This window comes from Lytechinus variegatus, chromosome 1 (genome assembly GCF_018143015.1).
Source record: "Lytechinus variegatus isolate NC3 chromosome 1, Lvar_3.0, whole genome shotgun sequence".
Taxonomy (NCBI): domain Eukaryota; kingdom Metazoa; phylum Echinodermata; class Echinoidea; order Temnopleuroida; family Toxopneustidae; genus Lytechinus; species Lytechinus variegatus.
This window is the reverse complement of record NC_054740.1, coordinates 31,566,895-31,586,337: the sequence shown is the minus strand read 5'-3', so window position 1 is coordinate 31,586,337 and position 19,443 is coordinate 31,566,895. Positions and strand designations below refer to the sequence as shown.

The following is a 19,443-nucleotide window of genomic DNA, read 5'->3' as shown; positions in this document are numbered from 1 at the left end:
ACGCCTTGCCAAACGCTAGGCCATGGTGGGATTCAAACACACGACCCTCTACAATTAAGGCGAGAGTCAGAACCGCTACACCACGGCGCTTCCATAGATATAGGATAGGACTTAAGTTGGAAAAGTAGGTTAATGGAATAAGGGTCAACAGAACAGTTAGCCCCCTCCCCTCCCTCTCTCCCCTCCTGTTGAGAGACTGATTGCTATTGTCATGTATGCGTGACTCGGTCCAGAGCAGAATGTTGATTTAATGATAAATTCTGCATTGGGGCATCAACTTTATCCTATTAGTCATTAAGTCAACAATTTATCAATAAATGAATTCATTCGATGTACAATGTGATTAATCAAACATTCATTTTTTTCAATAAATTATTTCATAAATCATAATAAGTCAATTTCTTGGTTATCATTCAATAAAAAAAAAAACCTGTCCTTCAGCCCTGGTCACTTGGCAGTTAAGTTTTGAATAGGCTACAATCCAGGAAGTGAGACAGAGAGAGGGGGGAGCCGGGGAAATGGAGGTGGCGGGGTACATATGACTCTTAAAGTGTAAAAGGACACAAAAAAGAGGAATGCCCTTTTAACCAAGTCTAGGCATATCTCGCCCTCTTGCTTGTATCGGGTACCATCACATTACTCTGACTCTCACGAACACACGCTGAGGTCCACAAGATGAATATGCTACACTAAAATTGCAATTTCTGTTTACTCATGCATTAAATTTTAATTCAATAACTCATTAAATTTTCTCAAATAAACAAACTGATCACAGTTGATCATTAATTCATCACAAAACCCTCAACTTTGCAAGTTCCAAAAAAAAAAAATCTGAAAAAAATTGGAAGGCTAATTCCAGCTCAGCCTAATTTTCATACCCTTTGTTTCAGTGGGCAGTGCTCGCTCAAGCATGAATAGTTTTCCAACATTTTGGTGTCATTTGAAAGTTGACTTTATTGGCTTTCCATGAGTCTTTCCCCCCAAAGGGATATATATTTTATTTGGCAGCCATTTCAAAAGTGTATAGGTAGTTTTTTGGGGGGACGCGCTGTAGAACAATCATCAACATCAATTTCGTCAGCATTATCATCACCCTCATTATCCTCAATAAAGAGGGAATGAGTATATAATTGTACAATGTATGCAATTTATCATTGTAAACAAGTCAGTAATCAGCTGACCAACAGTGTGCATCCTTGCATTTAATGTAAGCTACATTTGACAAACAAAGACGTCCATTGTAATACAAGTTATCCTCTCATGAGGACGATTGAATCAATAATGAGGAACCTCAAAAGTACACTATTCTTTTTGGTCATTTTGCCTCCGAAGAAGATTCTGCTAGGATCGAAAGCTTAGGCCCCTTTTGACTCTCTTATTCTTTCACTCATTAGAAAAGTAAAGCACTTTCTACAGCAGTTACTTATCCAAACCTAGACATGAATATGACTATATAATTCTTGTTAAGGGTACGGTTTCACTCGCCAATACTTGTTAAGGGGTGCATTTTCAGAATATGAAAATTACGTGTTTAGGGTGCTTTTCGAGACCCCATGGTCGCGCATGGTATCCACTCGTGAATGGAAGTGGCCCCCCCCCCGGGATGGAATACATTCTCTCACCCCTCCGTTCCCTATACAGGAATTGAACCTGCACCCACGTCCTATTTCATGCATAAGTGAAAATACACTTTTATTTCATTGGGACGCCATAGCAAACCATGTTCATAAAACTCAGAAAATCAGGACTCAGAAAAAAAAATTACATAAGCTCTGCATGAACAGTCTGGCAATCAAAGCAACTTAGACGAAGTCATGTACTTTATTAATTACAGCATTCTAACATGATGATGAGGAGGAGGAAGGTGAGGATGATGACGATGATGAGGAAGAGGATTAGGATGATGATGATGATCAGGGGCGGATCCAGGATTTTCCAAAAGGGGGGCAAATATTTCGGAGGAAATTTTTGACAAGAAAAAAAAAGTTTATCGTACCCGAAAAAAAATTGACAAGCAAAAAAAAGTCTTAAATTTAAAAAGAGGGGGCACACCTCTTTTTGATGGCATTTTTAAATTACTAATGTTAATGTTACTTCCCCATGGATCAGCCAGTGATAATGATGATTATGATGATGATGATGGTGGTGGTCATGGTGGTGGTGGTGGTGAGGAGGAGGAGGAGGAGGAAGACAACATAGCATGAAAGGCCTACGTATGACTTCTGACACGCAATTTTTACGTTCATTTCGTCGCTGATAAGCCCTAAATTACAAAGGTATTTTCTTAATGAAAGAAAAATGAAAGAAGAAAACGTTTCGCCGAAATAACCATTTTAGGCGTATCAGGTTTTCAGCTTCATGCAACCTGTCATTTCACTGGGGTTTCTTTTCTTTAAAAATTGGGATAATATTTTTCCTAATAATGCTATACCAATGAAGACGCGCAGCACAACGGCAAGTTTGCGTTGAATAAAAAAATATAAATACGTTGAATAAAAAATATAAATAATGCAAGCTTTAGCATTCGAAGGCAAGAAAGAATCAGAAATGCTAGAGAAAATGCCCATTCCGTTGTTATCAACCTAATGATACATGCCGCTTGAATTTTTTAAAAACATATTTAATCATGATTGTAGGCATCAGCGGAAAGACAAGACGACCGTAATAGCCTTTCACAACAAAAGAAAATTGGTGGAGCGTGGTATTCTCTTTAGTGTAATTTTAAATAAACAGAGAGGATAAACAATGTACAGTTTAAAAAAACACGTTATGAAACTGTCGAGAAACATTAAACAATATTTCTGCGCAAGTCAATGTTTCAACGATTTAATATTTTTCGTTGAGTGTGACACTAAAACCAACTGCAGTTTTCAAAAATATATGGCGAACTAAAGCCGTTCGTTTTTCTTTGCTAAACACCGGGCCTGTAATTCGGGGCTGAACAATGCTTCCATGATTTTGGAAAGCAATGTAAAACTTAATGACAGTTTGTTTCATCGCAGAAATTAAGTCCAGCACAGAGTTCATTATTTAGGTCCTCTATGCAGAAGAAATCGTGCATTTTTTGTTTTATACAAACCCAATTAGCTGAATATCATGTGATCCGATCATTTGGACCAATCAGATTACAGAACATTTCTTGGGAGTTGTATAAATACTTATACATCTCTTTATATTGAATCAATGTAACAAAATATTATTTGATCCAAAATTGTTTTCATGGCTTCCTTACTTGTCGTATATAAGGTTCTTGAAAATCAAAGGCCTTGTTGAACTCCGGAGGGGGGCACTCGATTAAAAAAGTGGTGGGGGTGTGCCGCGGGCGAGACAAAAAACGGGGGCCTTGGAGCGGGCTTATTGTAAAAAGGAGGGTCCTCGGAACGGGCTTCGGAACTACAAATGTTTGTGAAAACGGGAGTCCTTGGAACGGATCGCCAGCGTGTGAGTGCGTATATGCATCCCTATATATATATGAAACGGGTATGCGTGTATGATGCGCTCGCGCAGTGGCGATGGTCGGACAGTGCTCTGCGGCCGCTTTTCACCCAAATTGCAGCTCATTGTAGCGTATCAATGCGACCGGAACGGCGTAACGAAAAATATGCAAAGCTTTGGAGCGGATTTCTTTCTTCTTTTTTCTCGATAAGAAGAAAATGCTATGCTCTGGAGCGGCTTTCTTTGTTCTTTTTCTCAATAAGACAAAAATGCTATGCCTTGGAACGGAAATTTGAGTGTAAAATTTGGGGTCCCCTCCGCGGCATTATATACCGAGTCCCCCCCCCCCCCCCACCCCGGGGTTGAACTATTCTTTCGCTCATTTTAATTAAAGGGGATAATCGTGCCTTGATCCATCATGCCCCTATCAAATATTTATATTTTCAACTTTCAGTTCCTTTTCCTTTATTCCACTTTTTAACACAAACCCAAAATCATGTAAAACCTCTTGAATATTTCCTCCAATAAAAAAATCACAACTTTATCGACATCATTTTATTGAAATCAGCTAGACCTCGGCAAATTTGCACGGCAAATATCATTATTTTAGAAGTTTCTGCAATTTTAGAGAGTATGGATATCGTTGAAAGTATTGGGGAGAAAGTAAACTTATACAGAAGCATTCGATGATTATGTTATACTCCCATCTACGCGGTGTTTGCCAGATTTTCAAGATTTTTTCTGTTATGACTAATAGTAATGACAGCATTTTCTAAATTATCACATCACTATAATTATAACAAAAAAATCTGCATGTGGTATTCAGAATTAAGATTTGAACAGAAACTGAATGAATATCGAAATGTTTTATATATAATGAATGTACACGTTAACTCTAGCTCCTGGAAACTTGGTTATCGATATGATAAAGAAAATAATCTTGTTTCGATTTATTGCGCAATTGTTTTGGGGGTCTTATTTGTTCGCTTCGTAATGAAATTGAAGGAAAATTCATGCCAAAACATTTAGAGCATCATTCACATCGTCAGGACGGAAAGGAATAACTGAATTACAAAAGGAAAAAGAAAGTAATGACATATCAAACAAAGATTGGAATATGAGGGGTTTTTTCCTCTACCCCATGAGCGCTTCTTCTGAGTCATAGGGTCTATTTAATGCATTAATAATACCCATGCTTAATGACCAGTCGTAATTATTTGCCATCTACAATGTGATTTCATTTATTTCGAGATCATTTCACCTTTGTTTCCTCCTTGCTTTTGTCATTTTGGAAGATATATTTTGAAAGCATGATCATATAATCATACATAAGAGAAAAGTTTGATGGCATGATTGTCTGCGTCAACTACTGCTACATGTTCGTCATTCAAAATGGCCATGCCTTGGGGATTCCGAAGGCCATCAAAACTGTCATCAACTCGATTCCGAAACCGTCCACGATAGTCAAATAGCTGGACGCTATTACTCGATGTATCAGCAACAAGGATGTTACCAGACCCATCAACAGCAATACCAGATGGATTCTGGAGCTGACCACCATGTTTACCAATCGAGTTAAACTTGTTTCGGTAGCTGCCGTCATTGTCGAAGATGTAAATAAGATGTGATTGGCTGTCGGAAACGAGAAGGATATCAGATCGTGTAACCGCAATGTGAGTAGGACTGCGAAAGATACACTCGTCGACTTCCGTGTTTGTGTCTATTTTCTTCCGCGATGACGAAAGTCCGGAGAAGCTACGAATCTCTTGTCCAGAACGATTGTAAGTCCGTACCACTCTGGCGTAGACGTCAACGACATGCAGCGACCCGTCTTTCGTCACCCCAACACCACCGGGCATCCCCAACTCGTTGCCGCCAAATCGCATTAGAATTTCTCCCCCGAGAGAACAGACAAGTATCTGTTTGTTACTAACATCGGACACTAGGAGACATTCCTTCCCATCCGAGCTCAGTCGTCGTGTCATCGTCAGATGAGTCGGCGTAAACTTCTTCGCCAACTGCGGAAAAGTAAATTTTCGGACAAACACACCATCGTTGTCGAAGACCTGTATTCTATTCTTGCAGTCGGTGACGAAAAACTCACCAGTTTCTGCGCTAGTGGCTATACCAAGTGGTTTATATAATTGACCATCCTGGCTCCCTTTCTCTCCAAACTCTCGAATGAGTCCGATGGTGGTTGGGCCCCACGACGGCGTCGACTCGACACGACCGTCCAAAAAGTTTATCAAGGACGTCGTGGCATGGCTATCGGGAAAGCCCAGGATACCATTTGGGGGCACAGTTTGTGAAACTCGACACATGGGACAGGTGACCGTCTTGGCATTGGTACCGTTCTGTTTGGACTTGGACTCGTACCACTTGTGAAGACATCGAGTGCAGAAGACATGCTGGCAAGGTAGCATCTTAGGACGAGAGTAACAGTTCAGACAGAGAGAACAAGTGAGGAACTCATGACGGAGATCTTTAGCAAGTGAAGCAGCCGTTTCCGCCATGGTGATCTGTTCATGTCAAGAAAATGAAGAAAAAGAAATACACGTCAATAAAAATTGAACGCCTCTGGTAGTCTCGCCTGCATTATGCGATTCAATATAGTAGTGACTTTGAAAACGACTATTGAATAGTTACACCCCAAAAAACAACATTCATGATAATATTATGATAATAAAACACTATATTCATTTATCCTAAATGAAGCCTTGATCATGTGACCTAATACTCGTCCAAAACAATAAGTGATACTTGATTACCCTTATGTTTTGTGAACTATAGATCCATAATTTAACTTTCAAAATAATAACAGTTCAACTGATACATGGCCAAAGTTTGTTGACCCTATATTATCTCTGACCTCGGTCATGTGACCTGAAACTCGCACAGAACTAAATCCATAAAATTTTAGATTTATGACGAAATTTCAAAAACGACGTTGATTTCCCCCAATGTGGTCTAAGTACATTGACCCTCAATGACTTCTGACCTTGGTCATGTGACCTGAAACTCAGACAGGATGTTCATATGCTTTCTAATTCATGATGACATTAAAAAAAAACTTAACCTTGGTTAAGATTTCATGTTGACGACGCCGCTGTCGCCACCGCCGTCGTCGAAAAGCGGCGCCTATTAATAGTAACCTCGCTCTGCAATACAGGCGAGACTATTTTGAACTTTTTAAAACCGTTCTATATGATTTTCAGTTAAGACAGAGGAGAGCTAGATTATGACACGACAATTTTTTTTCAAATTGTTAATATATTTGATGAAATCACAACTCGGTTTATCTTTTTATAACATGCATCATATCATAACATTCTTTGAGCGATTTGATACAATTTCATAATAATCGGGGGGGGGGGTTCGTTCAAGAATAAACTTGCTAGTTCATTAATATATAGGTCTTAATACTTTGGAATAGTTACCTACTTTACCTTCACGCTCAAAGGCTACGGTTTCATTTCGAAAAGATGTATTAACATTTCGACAACCAATGACTCTCTGAATCTCATTACAAGTATGCTTTTTGTATATATATAACGTTTGTTCGCATAACACCTAAAGAAAATCTTTTGCCATCCTTCAAAATTTTCTGCACGTTGCCCGCCACTCAGCTGACAACACGGTATGACTTGTCAGAGAAAAAAATACTCCCAGTTAATACATCATTTACAACTTTAAATCAAAATAGCACGGGTTTCAGCAATACATATAGGGTAATCTCATTGTTGAGAGCTACCTAATTTCAGACTCCAATAATGGACCCAACACGATCATCACGTGCCTACACAGAACTTGAAATAAAAATAAAACAGTTGAAGAATATGTTCTCACGATTCAGTTTGTTGCCTTTCTTGTGGTTGCATAATGTCAGTCAGAAATGATTTGATGTATGGCCTAGATTAACATGCTCATTCATCAATTCAAGTCCAAAATTCTGACATCACAACTACATGGTTCATTTCTCGGATCAATTTCTTTTGTGATGAATTTGAATACATACATATTGGCTTCACTCGAATTCTTTCAGAAAATGCATGACAATGCAGTTGATGATTGTTTTCGGTGTTTTCAAATGGAATAAAGAGAAAATTGAATTCATACTTGTTTTCTTCAGGTCAACAAAGTCACTGCTCATTGCTTCTAGAACAGATCAATTTCTTTTAACAAATTACAAGAACGAACTCAAAGAAAAGTCAACAATGCATAAGTTTCATTGGTCCTATATAGTATTTTTTCATAGTCTAAAAACATTCATTTTATAAAACATGTTATATTGTACGAACTATTGGAGAGTAGAATTATTGATTGATTGATTGATTTTATTTGTCAGGTAACTATGAACAAGTACATGAAAATATGAACAGTAGTGTATACCTTGACAAGATTGCCCATGAAAGCCGAGATGGCTTATTTCCAATGGGGTCCTTACATCAGTAATTGACAACAATGTACATCTATGAAAAAAAAACACCTATAGAAATCTACAAACTACATCCATTAAGTCTAGACCACTAAATTTACACGAAGAATTGTAAAACTTAATATAAAAAAGACAAAAACAAATAAGTTTGCCATGAAAACCATTTACGCAAAATATGATTAAAATTATTGTAAAACAGGTTGAGTAAACGATCATTACATTAACAGGGTTCCCACAGTCATGGAAAATCCTGGAAAAGTCGCGGAATTCGGATAATTTGTGAAAAATCATGGAAAAGTCATGTGGAATTACATTTAACTCTTGGCTATGGCAACTTTCCAGTTTTTCGTGTCTTGCAACTCCCATACTCTGTGATCATACTCTGCATGCTATTAATCGGTGTTCATTATTTCCACTTTTCGCAGTTTTGTGACATCCCAAATTCTACATAACTCCCGGGACGTCACGGGAAGTCATGGAAAGCAGCAATTTAGTCATGGAAAAGTCATGGAAAGTCATGGAATTCTGTTTTCGAATTTCTGTGGGAACCCTGATGAATTGTAACGCGCTTTGAACGCCATATGTTAAAATAATGTGTGTGTATATAGGTGTATTTATTCAAAGATGATAATGTTCAATTTTAGCTAACAAGCCATGGATAAAAGCTATGTTTGTATATTAGTTTTTTTATTGTTATTGTACTTCTCATTTCAATTACGCACTTGTAACCAACACTAATTTTTCCGAGTATGAATTTGCGGTTGGCAGCAGAAATCAATCATTTGAAAATTCACACGCAATTTATATCACGGTAGATCGAGTCGATATAATAACCATTAATTGCTTGATTTCATCCATAATCTATCATTCCAATAAAGATTGAATTTATTCCCCAAAATTCATTGTCAGAGTGGCTTTGGATATCTTAAAGAAGAAAGAATGATACGAGTAATGCTGAAAAAAATATTATGGGCGTTTCCAGATTTACAACTTTAAACCATATAGTTGAACATTGGGAAATCGGAGGGGGGACGCATGCTGGTAGGGTATTTACAAATATCCCCTTTCAAGAATGTTCGTCGCAGCAATTGATTAGTCCGATTCATTTAAAACCTGTGACATTTCTGAATGCTCCCCCCCCCCCTCCCCAATTCAACTTCTGCAACTCGGAGAGGCCACTCGACTATAAGATTGAATATTGTCAGTTCTATTTACAACCCGTCATTATTTGGTCATTTATTATGTATAAATCATGTTTATTGCTTCAGTGTTCCTTTAACCACTTCCAAACTTCATCACCTACAAAAGTACCATGATTACTCAAGTCCACATTACTAAAGTTTTAGGGATTTATATTGATAATGATTTTTCTTAGAAATCCCACATTAATTACTTAAAAGATAAGTCCACCCCCACAAAAGTTGTTTTGAATAAAAAGAGATAAACTCAACAAGCATAACACTGAAAATTTCATCAAAATCGGATGTAAAATAAGAAAGTTATGACATTTTAAAACTTTGCTTAATTTCACAACGCATTTATATGAATCGTCCTGGTTGGTGCAAATGAGGGGATTGATAGCGTCACCCATCGCTATTTTTTTTGTATTTTCTTATGTGAAATATTAAATATTCTGATATGCTCCTTATTGTCCTGTGAAACGAAGTTTTTTTCTCACTGAAAATGTGGAATGACCAATATATGGTTAATAATAATAATAGATGCTTATATAGCGCATAATATTCCACAGAATCTCTATGCGCTTTTAAAAAGAGGTAATTCTAATACAGGTATACTTAGAATAAAACTAAATGAAGATTAATCAAACATTGTAACACACCGCTCCTAAACAAAATAATCTAACATGAGAACAAGTATACGTTTTTAAAGATTTGAGAAAGGTGGAAGTACATGTGATGGCCCTCAGACTATTAGGCAGTTTATTCCACAGTACAGGTGCTGCTGACTGAAATAAAAGGCACGATCACCAAACGAACATGTTTTAGACGTTGGTACAGTTAAAAAATTCTGGCGGGAAATCAAGTAGGTATTTATTGTCAAATCTGTATTTAAAAAAAATCATTCGAACAATAAAAAAAAAAAGAAATAGTGAGTGAGTGACATCATTGACTCTCTCATTTGCATGTCAACGATTTGTACATATAACTTTTTGTGAAAAATAAGCGAAAATTTAAAATGTCATAACTTTCTTATTTTACATCCGATTTTGATTAAATTTTCAGCGTTATTCTCGTTTGATTTTTCTCTATTGATTACATTCAACATATTTCTGGAGTAGACTTGACCTTTACGCAAAGATCTCTCTAGAAACACTGGAATTTTAAATAAACTGGAATAAATGTTTCCAAACAAAACTTTATTATCTAATTATATACTCAATCTTAATTTTCCCTTAACTTAATCATGGCATTCTTGCCTGGGGGGATTCTTATAAATCTTTGTAAGACATTCTTTTCCGAATACAAAGGCGTGCTAATAGAAATATCAACCACGCGGGGTACTTGTGTCACACCAATCACCTTTTTTCATGAAAACAAATACTGAAGGTAATTGACTTGTTTTTATAACATTGGAATATGCATCATTTATGTAAAGACGAATTACCAGATTTTTTTTCACATATGTTTAAAAAGATCAGTCATATCACACATTTTTATCTATACGTGTCAGAGTAATCAAGTGCACCTTCCTCTAACTCGAACAATTTTTACACAAAAATAATATTCACAGGACCAAAGTACTGGAATACTCTCTCTCTAGATATAACAGAATACAATTCCTTCTTTTCTTTTAGGCGCAAACTTAAAGGTCAAGTCCACCTCAGAAAAATGTTGATTTGAATAAATAGAGGAAAATCAGACAAGCACAATGCTGAAAATTTCATCAAAATCGGATGTAAAATAAGAAAGTTATGACATTTCAAAGTTTCGGTTATTTTTAACAAAATAGTTATATGAACGAGCCAGTTACATCCAAATGAGAGAGTTGATGATGTCACTCACTCACTATTTCTTTTTTTTATTGTTTGAATTATACAATATTTCAATTTTTACGAATTTGACGATTAGGACCTCCTTGCCTGAAGCACAAAATGTTAAAATAATGGAATTCCACGTGTTCAGGGAGGAATGAAACTTCAGTTCACATGACAATGACGAGAAAATCAAAATATTTCATATTTCAAACAATAAAAAACAAAAGAAATAGTGAGTGAATGACATCATCGACTCTCTCATTTGGATGTAGCTGGCTCGTTCATATAACTGTTTTTTTTTAAATGAAGCGAAACTTTGAAATGTCATAACTTTCTTATTTTACATCCGATTTTGATGAAATTTTCAGTGTCATGCTTGTTGAATTTTTCTCTTTTTATTCAAATCAAGTTTTTGTTGGGGTGGACTTGTCCTTTAAGGAACAGCTTTTTCTTCATTATTTTGATCTCCATAACTAGGTCACACCAAACTTTTATGTGTTTTTTTTTTGCTTTTTCTTTGGTTTTAAACTTTATTTCTGTTACAGTATACCAGTTGAGCAATATGCATATTGTGGGAGTATATCAGATATATTTTACTAATTCATTATTATAGGGCCAATATAAGTGTACGTTCTTGCATTTTTTTTATGGAAGGATGTTTGAATGATTATATCTATTCAACGTATCTTAATAATTTGTAATGCCTTAGTCCTTTCAATTTCATGTTTTCAAATATTTTTCTTTCATTTGTATTGTATATTTAAAAGAAAATTCAAATCTTTATATTTAACGTCATAAATTAATTATCCGTCTTCCACTATTAATTACCCACGGGAGCCTGCATACAAGCTTGACTTACATTAAGCTTTTACCTTATAACTCGACTGATTGTGTCATATTATGTTATTGTATACTTCTCAGTTGTTTGTAATTTAATAGTTTTGCATTATTATTGCTGTTTTTTATGTGAATCAAATGTCAATGAGAAATATGAAAATAAATGAAATAAAATATGACCATAGTTATGTAATATGCTGTTGATTATTTTCAAACCAATAAACAAAAAAAATCTTTTTAGCTTTCATTTCTTTGTTTTGTGAGACATATGCATCAAAACAAAAAAAGTATTCAGAATGTCCCGTTTCCAGGTTTCAATATAAAAAAAATCAGCTTTTTCTTCTCTTTTGATTATTTTCTAGAAATTTTTAATGAATTCTTTTTATAATTTTTTTCTACATCATGCAGTGCTTAAATGTTCATTTTCGGGACAGTTTACAAACATATGACTGAATTTTGAATCTATTTCAACGATTTTAGCTCACATTGCGAAACGTGGAGTTAATACATGGAGAAATTGACTATAATCAGGGTGCTTACATAAGCACTTACCCGATTGCCCAGGGTAAGTAAAAGTTAGAGTTGGGCAAGTGTTTTGAAGTAAAGAGCAAAACTACTTGGCCGAATCGGGCAAGCAAAATTCTAACAGCAGAATGACCAAAATTAGGGTCGATATGATACTGACCCTAATTTTGGTCATGGCAGGCAAGATAAAAATCACTTTGGAAAAGAATGCAATAACAAAGTAGATCAATTTAATGTCAATGGTTTATAAAACAGCAAAACTTTCTCTTGGAGAGGTAAAACTTTTTTTAAGGATTTTTTCGGGCAAGTGAAATAGAATTTTGGGCAAGTATATTCTAACTATTTAAAAATTTACTTGCCCGACTGGGCAAGTGATTCTAGTGATTCAAGTGATTACAAGAAAATAAGTTTTCAGCAGCCACTATGATGGATCATCTTGTTGGGAAAGTTGGGTTGAAACACGGGGTGCGTGCATTTCCTGTATAGTAATCAAGTTCTATAACCTTTGTTCATTATTCAAGATTAAATGAAACACAGTGCGACCAAAGAAAAACATATTTGGCATATTTGTATTGAAGCGCGACACTCCACATCTATTATTTAAAAAAAAACAGTGGAATTCCTAACCACCTGGACAAAGAGAGTAAAATTTGAATAGTTTAAAAAGTATTGCGATAATACCTTTGAAATCGCTGAAATTCCAACTCAAAAGAAAAATCTGCACGCTGATATATTTTATGACAAAGCAATTTCAGACATTCTTCTCAGCCTACTGGGGGTTCAACGTAATAAATCATATTGAATTGACATTAAGAACCGGAACTAATTTTACAGTAGGTGTGCAGAGAGGAAGTAATAATGTGTCCCGAGAACCATTCGGAGGGGCGCAAAAAGAAGAAAAAAATATACTGTTTTTTTTTTAATTTGTACTCGCATTTTATCTTGTTCATGGAAAATTAATTAAAAGTAGAGAGTTCGTGTATATAATATTATGTAGACTTCATATTTGTTTCTACTGCTTGTTCAATCCTTGTGACCTCGCAGGATAATTTCCTCTCAGAATCTCGGAAATTGGGCGCCGTCCTTTAAAAAAAAAGTATACAGATTTTGAAAATAAATGCCATTGTTATTGTTTTTCTCAATGTCATATGGCATTTTCCTTATTGCTATAATTCAGAGGAAGAAAAGAAGATGAAGAAAAGGAAAAGAGGGAGAAGAAGGGGGAGAAGAAGAAGATGAAGAAGAAGAGGAAGAGGAGGATGAGATAAGACAATAACAAATAAAGTATCATTTTGGAATCTCTCTGTTAAGGGATATGGCATGACAATCAATCCATGGTCGCCAGACTTGTTTTGTTAACAAATACAACATGTTTGCGATACCTTGACAATTATACCCGTTATTGTAAGTTTATCAAGGTTGCTTTCACAGATTTCTGTTCTAGTAAAAATGAATCTGAAAAAAACCTACAACTTTCGTAAAAGGTCTGCAGTGAGCAGTTGCTGCGTTGTGTATGTTCATATATATATATATATATATATATATATATATATATATATATATATATATATATATATATATATATATATATATATATATATATATATATATGTTTTCACATTTCTTTTTTATATAGCTTCTTTATTTCTTTATTTGTTTATTGTGGTGTTTTTGTTAACGAAAACACAAGGTAAAACAAGAAAAATCTAGATAGTTTGACAGGTGCATGTCATAAGTCCAAGGAACTTCAAATACCAAAGAATAAGCAAAGAGAGTAAGATCGAGAAGAGGGTAAGAGAGAACGAGAAAGAAGATGGTGAAAGAGGGAGCATTATGATGGACACAACAACTCTACCTAAAACAAAATCTTCACCTTTAATTTTATCTCAACGTTTATTAAAATGAAATTGCAAACAGTTGTTTGCGTTGAAATGTCCACAATGATGTTTGGACTCTCTTTGTTTGTCATATTTCATATACGTATTTTTGAAGAGTCAAAAAAATTATGGTATATAGTGCAGTTAGTAACCCAGTTATGCATGGATGGCATTTATGAACTTTATTTTTCACGTTAAAAAAAAACGATCAAAACAATGAAATCATACCTCAGGTTTGTTTATGAAGGACTAACCGACTGTCTGGTGAAACATAATTGCATTTAAAACAATTGGGTATTTTATTAAACCAACATACGTTATCATATACATTCCCATTACAAAATATCTACAAGAGTGTAATTTAAAGAGTTTAAATAATAATTCTTGTAAGTTGACATCTCATTCTATGGCATGCTGCAATGGTAACATTCAATGACCAATACTAAAAACCTTGGACTTCAATGAAATTGTCAAAGCTGACTGAAATTTCTGTCACTGAACATAATTAGGCCTATACTTCACGAAACGATGTCATACGAAAAACATTAAGAACTTTAATTTCTAAATACAATGTTAAAGGCCTATATATTACGAAGGGTTTTATGAATAGTTCCGAGAATAGAAATCATTCATTTTTTTCCAGAAGATGGGAGAGCTTCCATCATCATATCGATTAAAGTATAGAAAACGAGTAATTGAAAGTATAAGTCCCGACCAAACTAGAAATGTATATGGTGCCGACCGAGAAGACCTACAAACTATTACCCATTTTCATACCAAGTTTGGGGACGAGACCATTACACGGGTATATAGGATTTTAGATTGCCGAGAAATAGCCATGAAAAGCCATTCATGTCATATTCCTTCATAATCTATGTATTTTAAACCAAGAATCGGAGACCTTGCTCAAAACAAGATACATATAGGTTGTTTGCAATTCAAAAACGTGCGGTTAGAAACATAAACAATGCTGGTTTCCTCTCCCATACAAGTCGTTACTTTCATGGAAATCAACTTCTCAAAATATCATACTTATATAGATATAATCTAGGAATTTTTATGTTCCAGCTATCCACAAATGAATTACCAGCCATTGTCACCTTATTATTTGTCAAACGAAATGTAATTCATTCATACGCAACTCGACAAAGTACATCTTATCATTTACCACTGACTCGAACAAACTTTGCTCAGAAAACAATTACTTTCTCAGGACCGAAGTACTGGAACGGGCTATCCAAAGACATTTCAGACTCCAATTCATTGTTTTTATTCAAACGCAAACTTAAACATACTTTTCTGAATGATTATGCAGTTCAGGCAGCAGTAGATATCTAAACCTTTCAGCAGCTCCATTTTACCACCATACCTCCATTTAAAACATTACTTTCCTTCCAGGGCGTGCTACAGATGTGATTAAACCAATTGGTTCATAAACTTTTGCCGTTCCCTTTTAATTTTAATAACTATATAGCCTTTTATCTTATCTCCTTCTTCCATTTGGGGCCTATAACTCACAAGCTCTGCTTTCAACTTAGGTCCCTCCATTTTTCACTGATTTAAATTCTCATTGCGTATAATTTCTGTCTCAAGAACCATTTATTTCAACTGAAGATAATTATGTTATACTCATGTCAAGCATGTAAATGTCTGTATATGAATAATGGAAATAAACTAAACTGAAACTGAATGTACCTACAATGGCAGTGGCTTAATGAGCAAAAACAAATTGAGAGTATCAGAAATGGCGTTATCATGGTTTTGGAGTATTGTTTTTAACCTCATAATTCTTATAAAAATCTTATTTTGTGACCGATGTTGATATAATATTCAGAAAAATATATCACATATCACCTCTTGTCCTTTCCGTTTCTTTCTTGGTCATGAATTTTAGGGGGTCCATGGCCCCGAGCCCCCTGTACAAAAGTCCTTACCAGCAGCGTTATGAATGATGAATATGTCAAGTTATTGGTTCTAATATACTTACTTTATTTCAAGCCTGTCTTATGTTCGGAAGTTCTGCAGATCATACGACGAATAAAATGTCTTCCTCATATACAAGACAACATTCTATCAGCTGGTTATTTTCATAACAATGAGAAACAAGCAAATAGTAGAGGCAGGTCACTACATTCTGGTCTTGAAACTATTATTTTTCGCAAGTGTCTTTAGCTTTCCGTTACCCTCATCAAATCTTTAAATGAGTCGTGAAGTCACCGTGACATTTAAAAAATACCAATCAAGTAATGTGTAGTGCATACACGTCTCCATGGCGGTGAACCACATTCATCCAAATCCATGTTTGTATTATTCACTAATACGATAAGTATCACTCCTATTGCTAGAATTGTAGAATATATAAAATGACTAATTGGAGCGCCATGCACACTACCATGGTATTCGCCATAACCCCAATAACAATTGAACGTGCGTGTCGTTTTTATGACGAGCCTTTCCATTGAATTATATTGTGAAACTGCAAACCACGGCTCAATAACCTAACGAGAAACTCTTTGATCAATACAATTCGACAAAAGAGAGTCAATGTTTGCTCCAACAAAAGTACAAACAACATATCGCCCAGTACGGAGCCTTGTTCCCTGTGCTAAGTTCGTGGCATGTGGATGGGGGTCTAGGGAGCTGCAACGACCGGGAGCGGGGCAGCCTCAAGAAAACAAATAATAATTAAATTGCTTTAGGATTCCACTAATTTTGTATTTTCCAAAATAAATATTCGTTTTTGCCGTTCGTTTGAATATTGTTTGGTCTTGTTTTTCGTTTCTTTTTTTAGGTCTGTTTTGTTGTCGGACCCTTATTTGTAAATTAGAAACCAAGAAGTTAAAAATGAAAAATTCATACCAAAACTGGAATTACTATTTTTTCAAATAAAAATGTATTAGTTTCGTTCCGTGAGAAATGCAAATCAAAGATGGGCTTTGGGCATGATTGAGTTTCCCCAAAATAAGCTACTATTGACTTTGGGTAATCATATGATTCCAGAAATTATTCAGTTCAGTTTTTCTCATCGATACACACTGTGGGATTATCTTTGTTGACAGCCATATTGTTGGCAATCATTCATTCATTCGTCCTGCAAAATAATCGGGCGTTGTCATAACAACGTCATGATTTATGGAGTGTCACAAAGACATGCACTCAAACGTATAAACTCATATCGGTATTATGATAGATACTGATCGAACGAGGTCGATCTACTTTTTATCATGAACATATTTTGTTTTCAGAGGCGGCGCATGCGTATTTTGACCAATTTAAAAAGACAGCATATGTCTTCTCATTTTATCCCTGTTCTTCATTTCTTCTCTTATTTATTTTTTTATTACGCAAAAATCACAGGCATGGCCAATGACGAACCACGCCCAATTTTTACTAGGCCTATAGTATAAGTAATAATGACAGAATGTGACACTTTATAGAATGAACCTATCGTGTTTGGTAACTGACTTAAGCATGTGGCAAGTAAAATGCAAATATAAAAGTTACAAGAGATTAAATACCGGACAAGATCACCTAAAGTAGTTATGCTAATGGTAGGTCAAAATATTCCATAATGTAACAACACTTTAATCAAAACATATAACGTAAGCTTGGTATCACATCACCTATTTTCCTACATGAAATAAACCTTCAGTGTTTTTTTTTCTTTTTTAGTTTTCTGTAAAAACGTATTAACTGGAATCAAGGACAGAGTCATATACACACGGTAAATAATGTACTACACAATTTCCGGTTTAAGATCAATCATGTTGGAGCCACCTAAGAAAATGGCTGCTACAACACAAATTAACATTTTTAGACAAGTATCCAATTCAGACAAATCCTAACTCCACTACATTTTGTTCTCTTATTCATCTTCCAGACTGATTCCCCCTTGTTAGTTTCAACTGCATGTTCAGTTTTCCTCGTATTTACAATGACACGTTATTCACATACGAAAAACGAGGTGGCAAATGCTTACCCTAGAGCATGGTGGCCCCGATTTAAATCCACATTAATCAAGTTCTGATACCCCGTTCTGATAATTCCTAATGTGAACAAGTACAGGAGTGCCGTCCTATTACATTTCCTATCCACATACATGGGAAGCAAGTTACAGGGGAGTCATTCTGATCAGTTGCCTCTCCAGACAAAGCTCCATGAGGAAGAGCACCTTTGATAATCATGCTATTGATCCGACTTGTCAGTTGGGGGTAGGCTCATGATATTTGAAGCATCTGTATTCTTGCTAAATAATGTGAAATAGTGCTAAATAATTTTAGAGAGACCATTACATTTGTTATATTAGGGGTAGATAAGAAAGGAGAAAAGTATAAATATTACGTTGATCCAGTCCACTTTTTCCGCATCGGACTCCATACATTAAGATCGTGTTCGAGCACTAGCAGCTAGTTTAGAGTAGAAAAGTTTCCCTTGCAAAATTGACAACATGATATATCACAACCTGATAGGGAATTATCTGTGCAAAGCTAGCATTTTTCTCCAAACTTCAATGCCATTACTTTTCCATTAGTATGCAAAGGACTTGTAAACCCAAAATTAGAATACTGGTAGAACAGGAATGTCAGTGTTGTCGGAAAAAAATTATATATGTTTCTACTGCATTACATCTTCAGAAGATAGCTGATAGTACATGGAACAGGACATTGGGCCTCCCCGTACTTGTTCATGACACAACTGTTGTTTCCAAGGAATTCAAAGAACTTCTTTGTCGATACGAGTCAGCGTCGCCCTGTTCTATAACTTTTAAGGATTAATGTAGTTGCTGGTCGGCCGTCGAATCATATATTTCATAGTTCATACTGCACGTGTGAATCGAAGTAACACAGCTCTGGCAGAAGCATGTAGTTGAGATTGCTAATTGGTGAAGGGGAATCATATGAGCATCTGGTCGAAGAAGTATGGTGCAGAGGGTAGTTCTGAGAGGAATATAACATGACATGGTGTAATATATTAAATTGGTGTAGATTATTTGGGATCACATGAAATGATTTGATACAAAATGATACATTAAACGTTTTGTTTACCTGTTAAACTCGCGCGATCATCAACCTTTCATGCGTGTAAATGACCAAAAGGTCACCTTTACATGTGCTTGAATTCTTTTCTAACCTTTAAATATACATTCCATTTTCCATAAGCTTTAATTTGATACCAAACATGGTATGTTTATTTTGTACACTAGATAAGTCATAATTAAGAGGTTGACTTACGTGAAAAGGACAGTGTGGAAATGACGTTGTCCAAGGTTGACAATGTAGCCTTCGTTATATTCTTAATCTGCACTTCCTCTTTCAGCAAAAATTGACCCATAATATAAA

The 19,443-nt window shown here is 35.4% G+C and overlaps 1 protein-coding gene across 2 annotated transcripts; it reads right to left on the bottom strand.

Moving 5' to 3' along the window:
* Positions 1-4,407: 4,407 nt before the first annotated feature.
* Positions 4,408-18,277, bottom strand: LOC121411407 (tripartite motif-containing protein 3-like). 2 transcript variants are annotated; one of them, XM_041604140.1, is made up of 2 exons: positions 18,084-18,277; positions 4,408-5,954 (listed from the first exon to the last, which is right to left on the bottom strand). In XM_041604140.1, the coding sequence occupies exon 2, from the start codon at positions 5,946-5,948 to the stop codon at positions 4,758-4,760; it is 1,191 nt and encodes a 396-aa protein (XP_041460074.1). In that variant the 5' UTR covers positions 5,949-5,954; positions 18,084-18,277; the 3' UTR covers positions 4,408-4,757. The 2 variants fall into 2 exon arrangements, with proteins under 2 accessions (XP_041460074.1, XP_041460065.1); XM_041604131.1 differs by lacking the exon at positions 18,084-18,277 and adding an exon at positions 16,092-16,724.
* Between the last annotated feature and the right edge of the window lie 1,166 nt (positions 18,278-19,443).

Bases quoted from the DNA above. Each gene is read 5' to 3' on its own strand.
- LOC121411407 (XM_041604140.1), bottom strand. From the start codon at position 5,948: ATGGCGGAAACGGCTGCTTCACTTGCTAAAGATCTCCGTCATGAGTTC.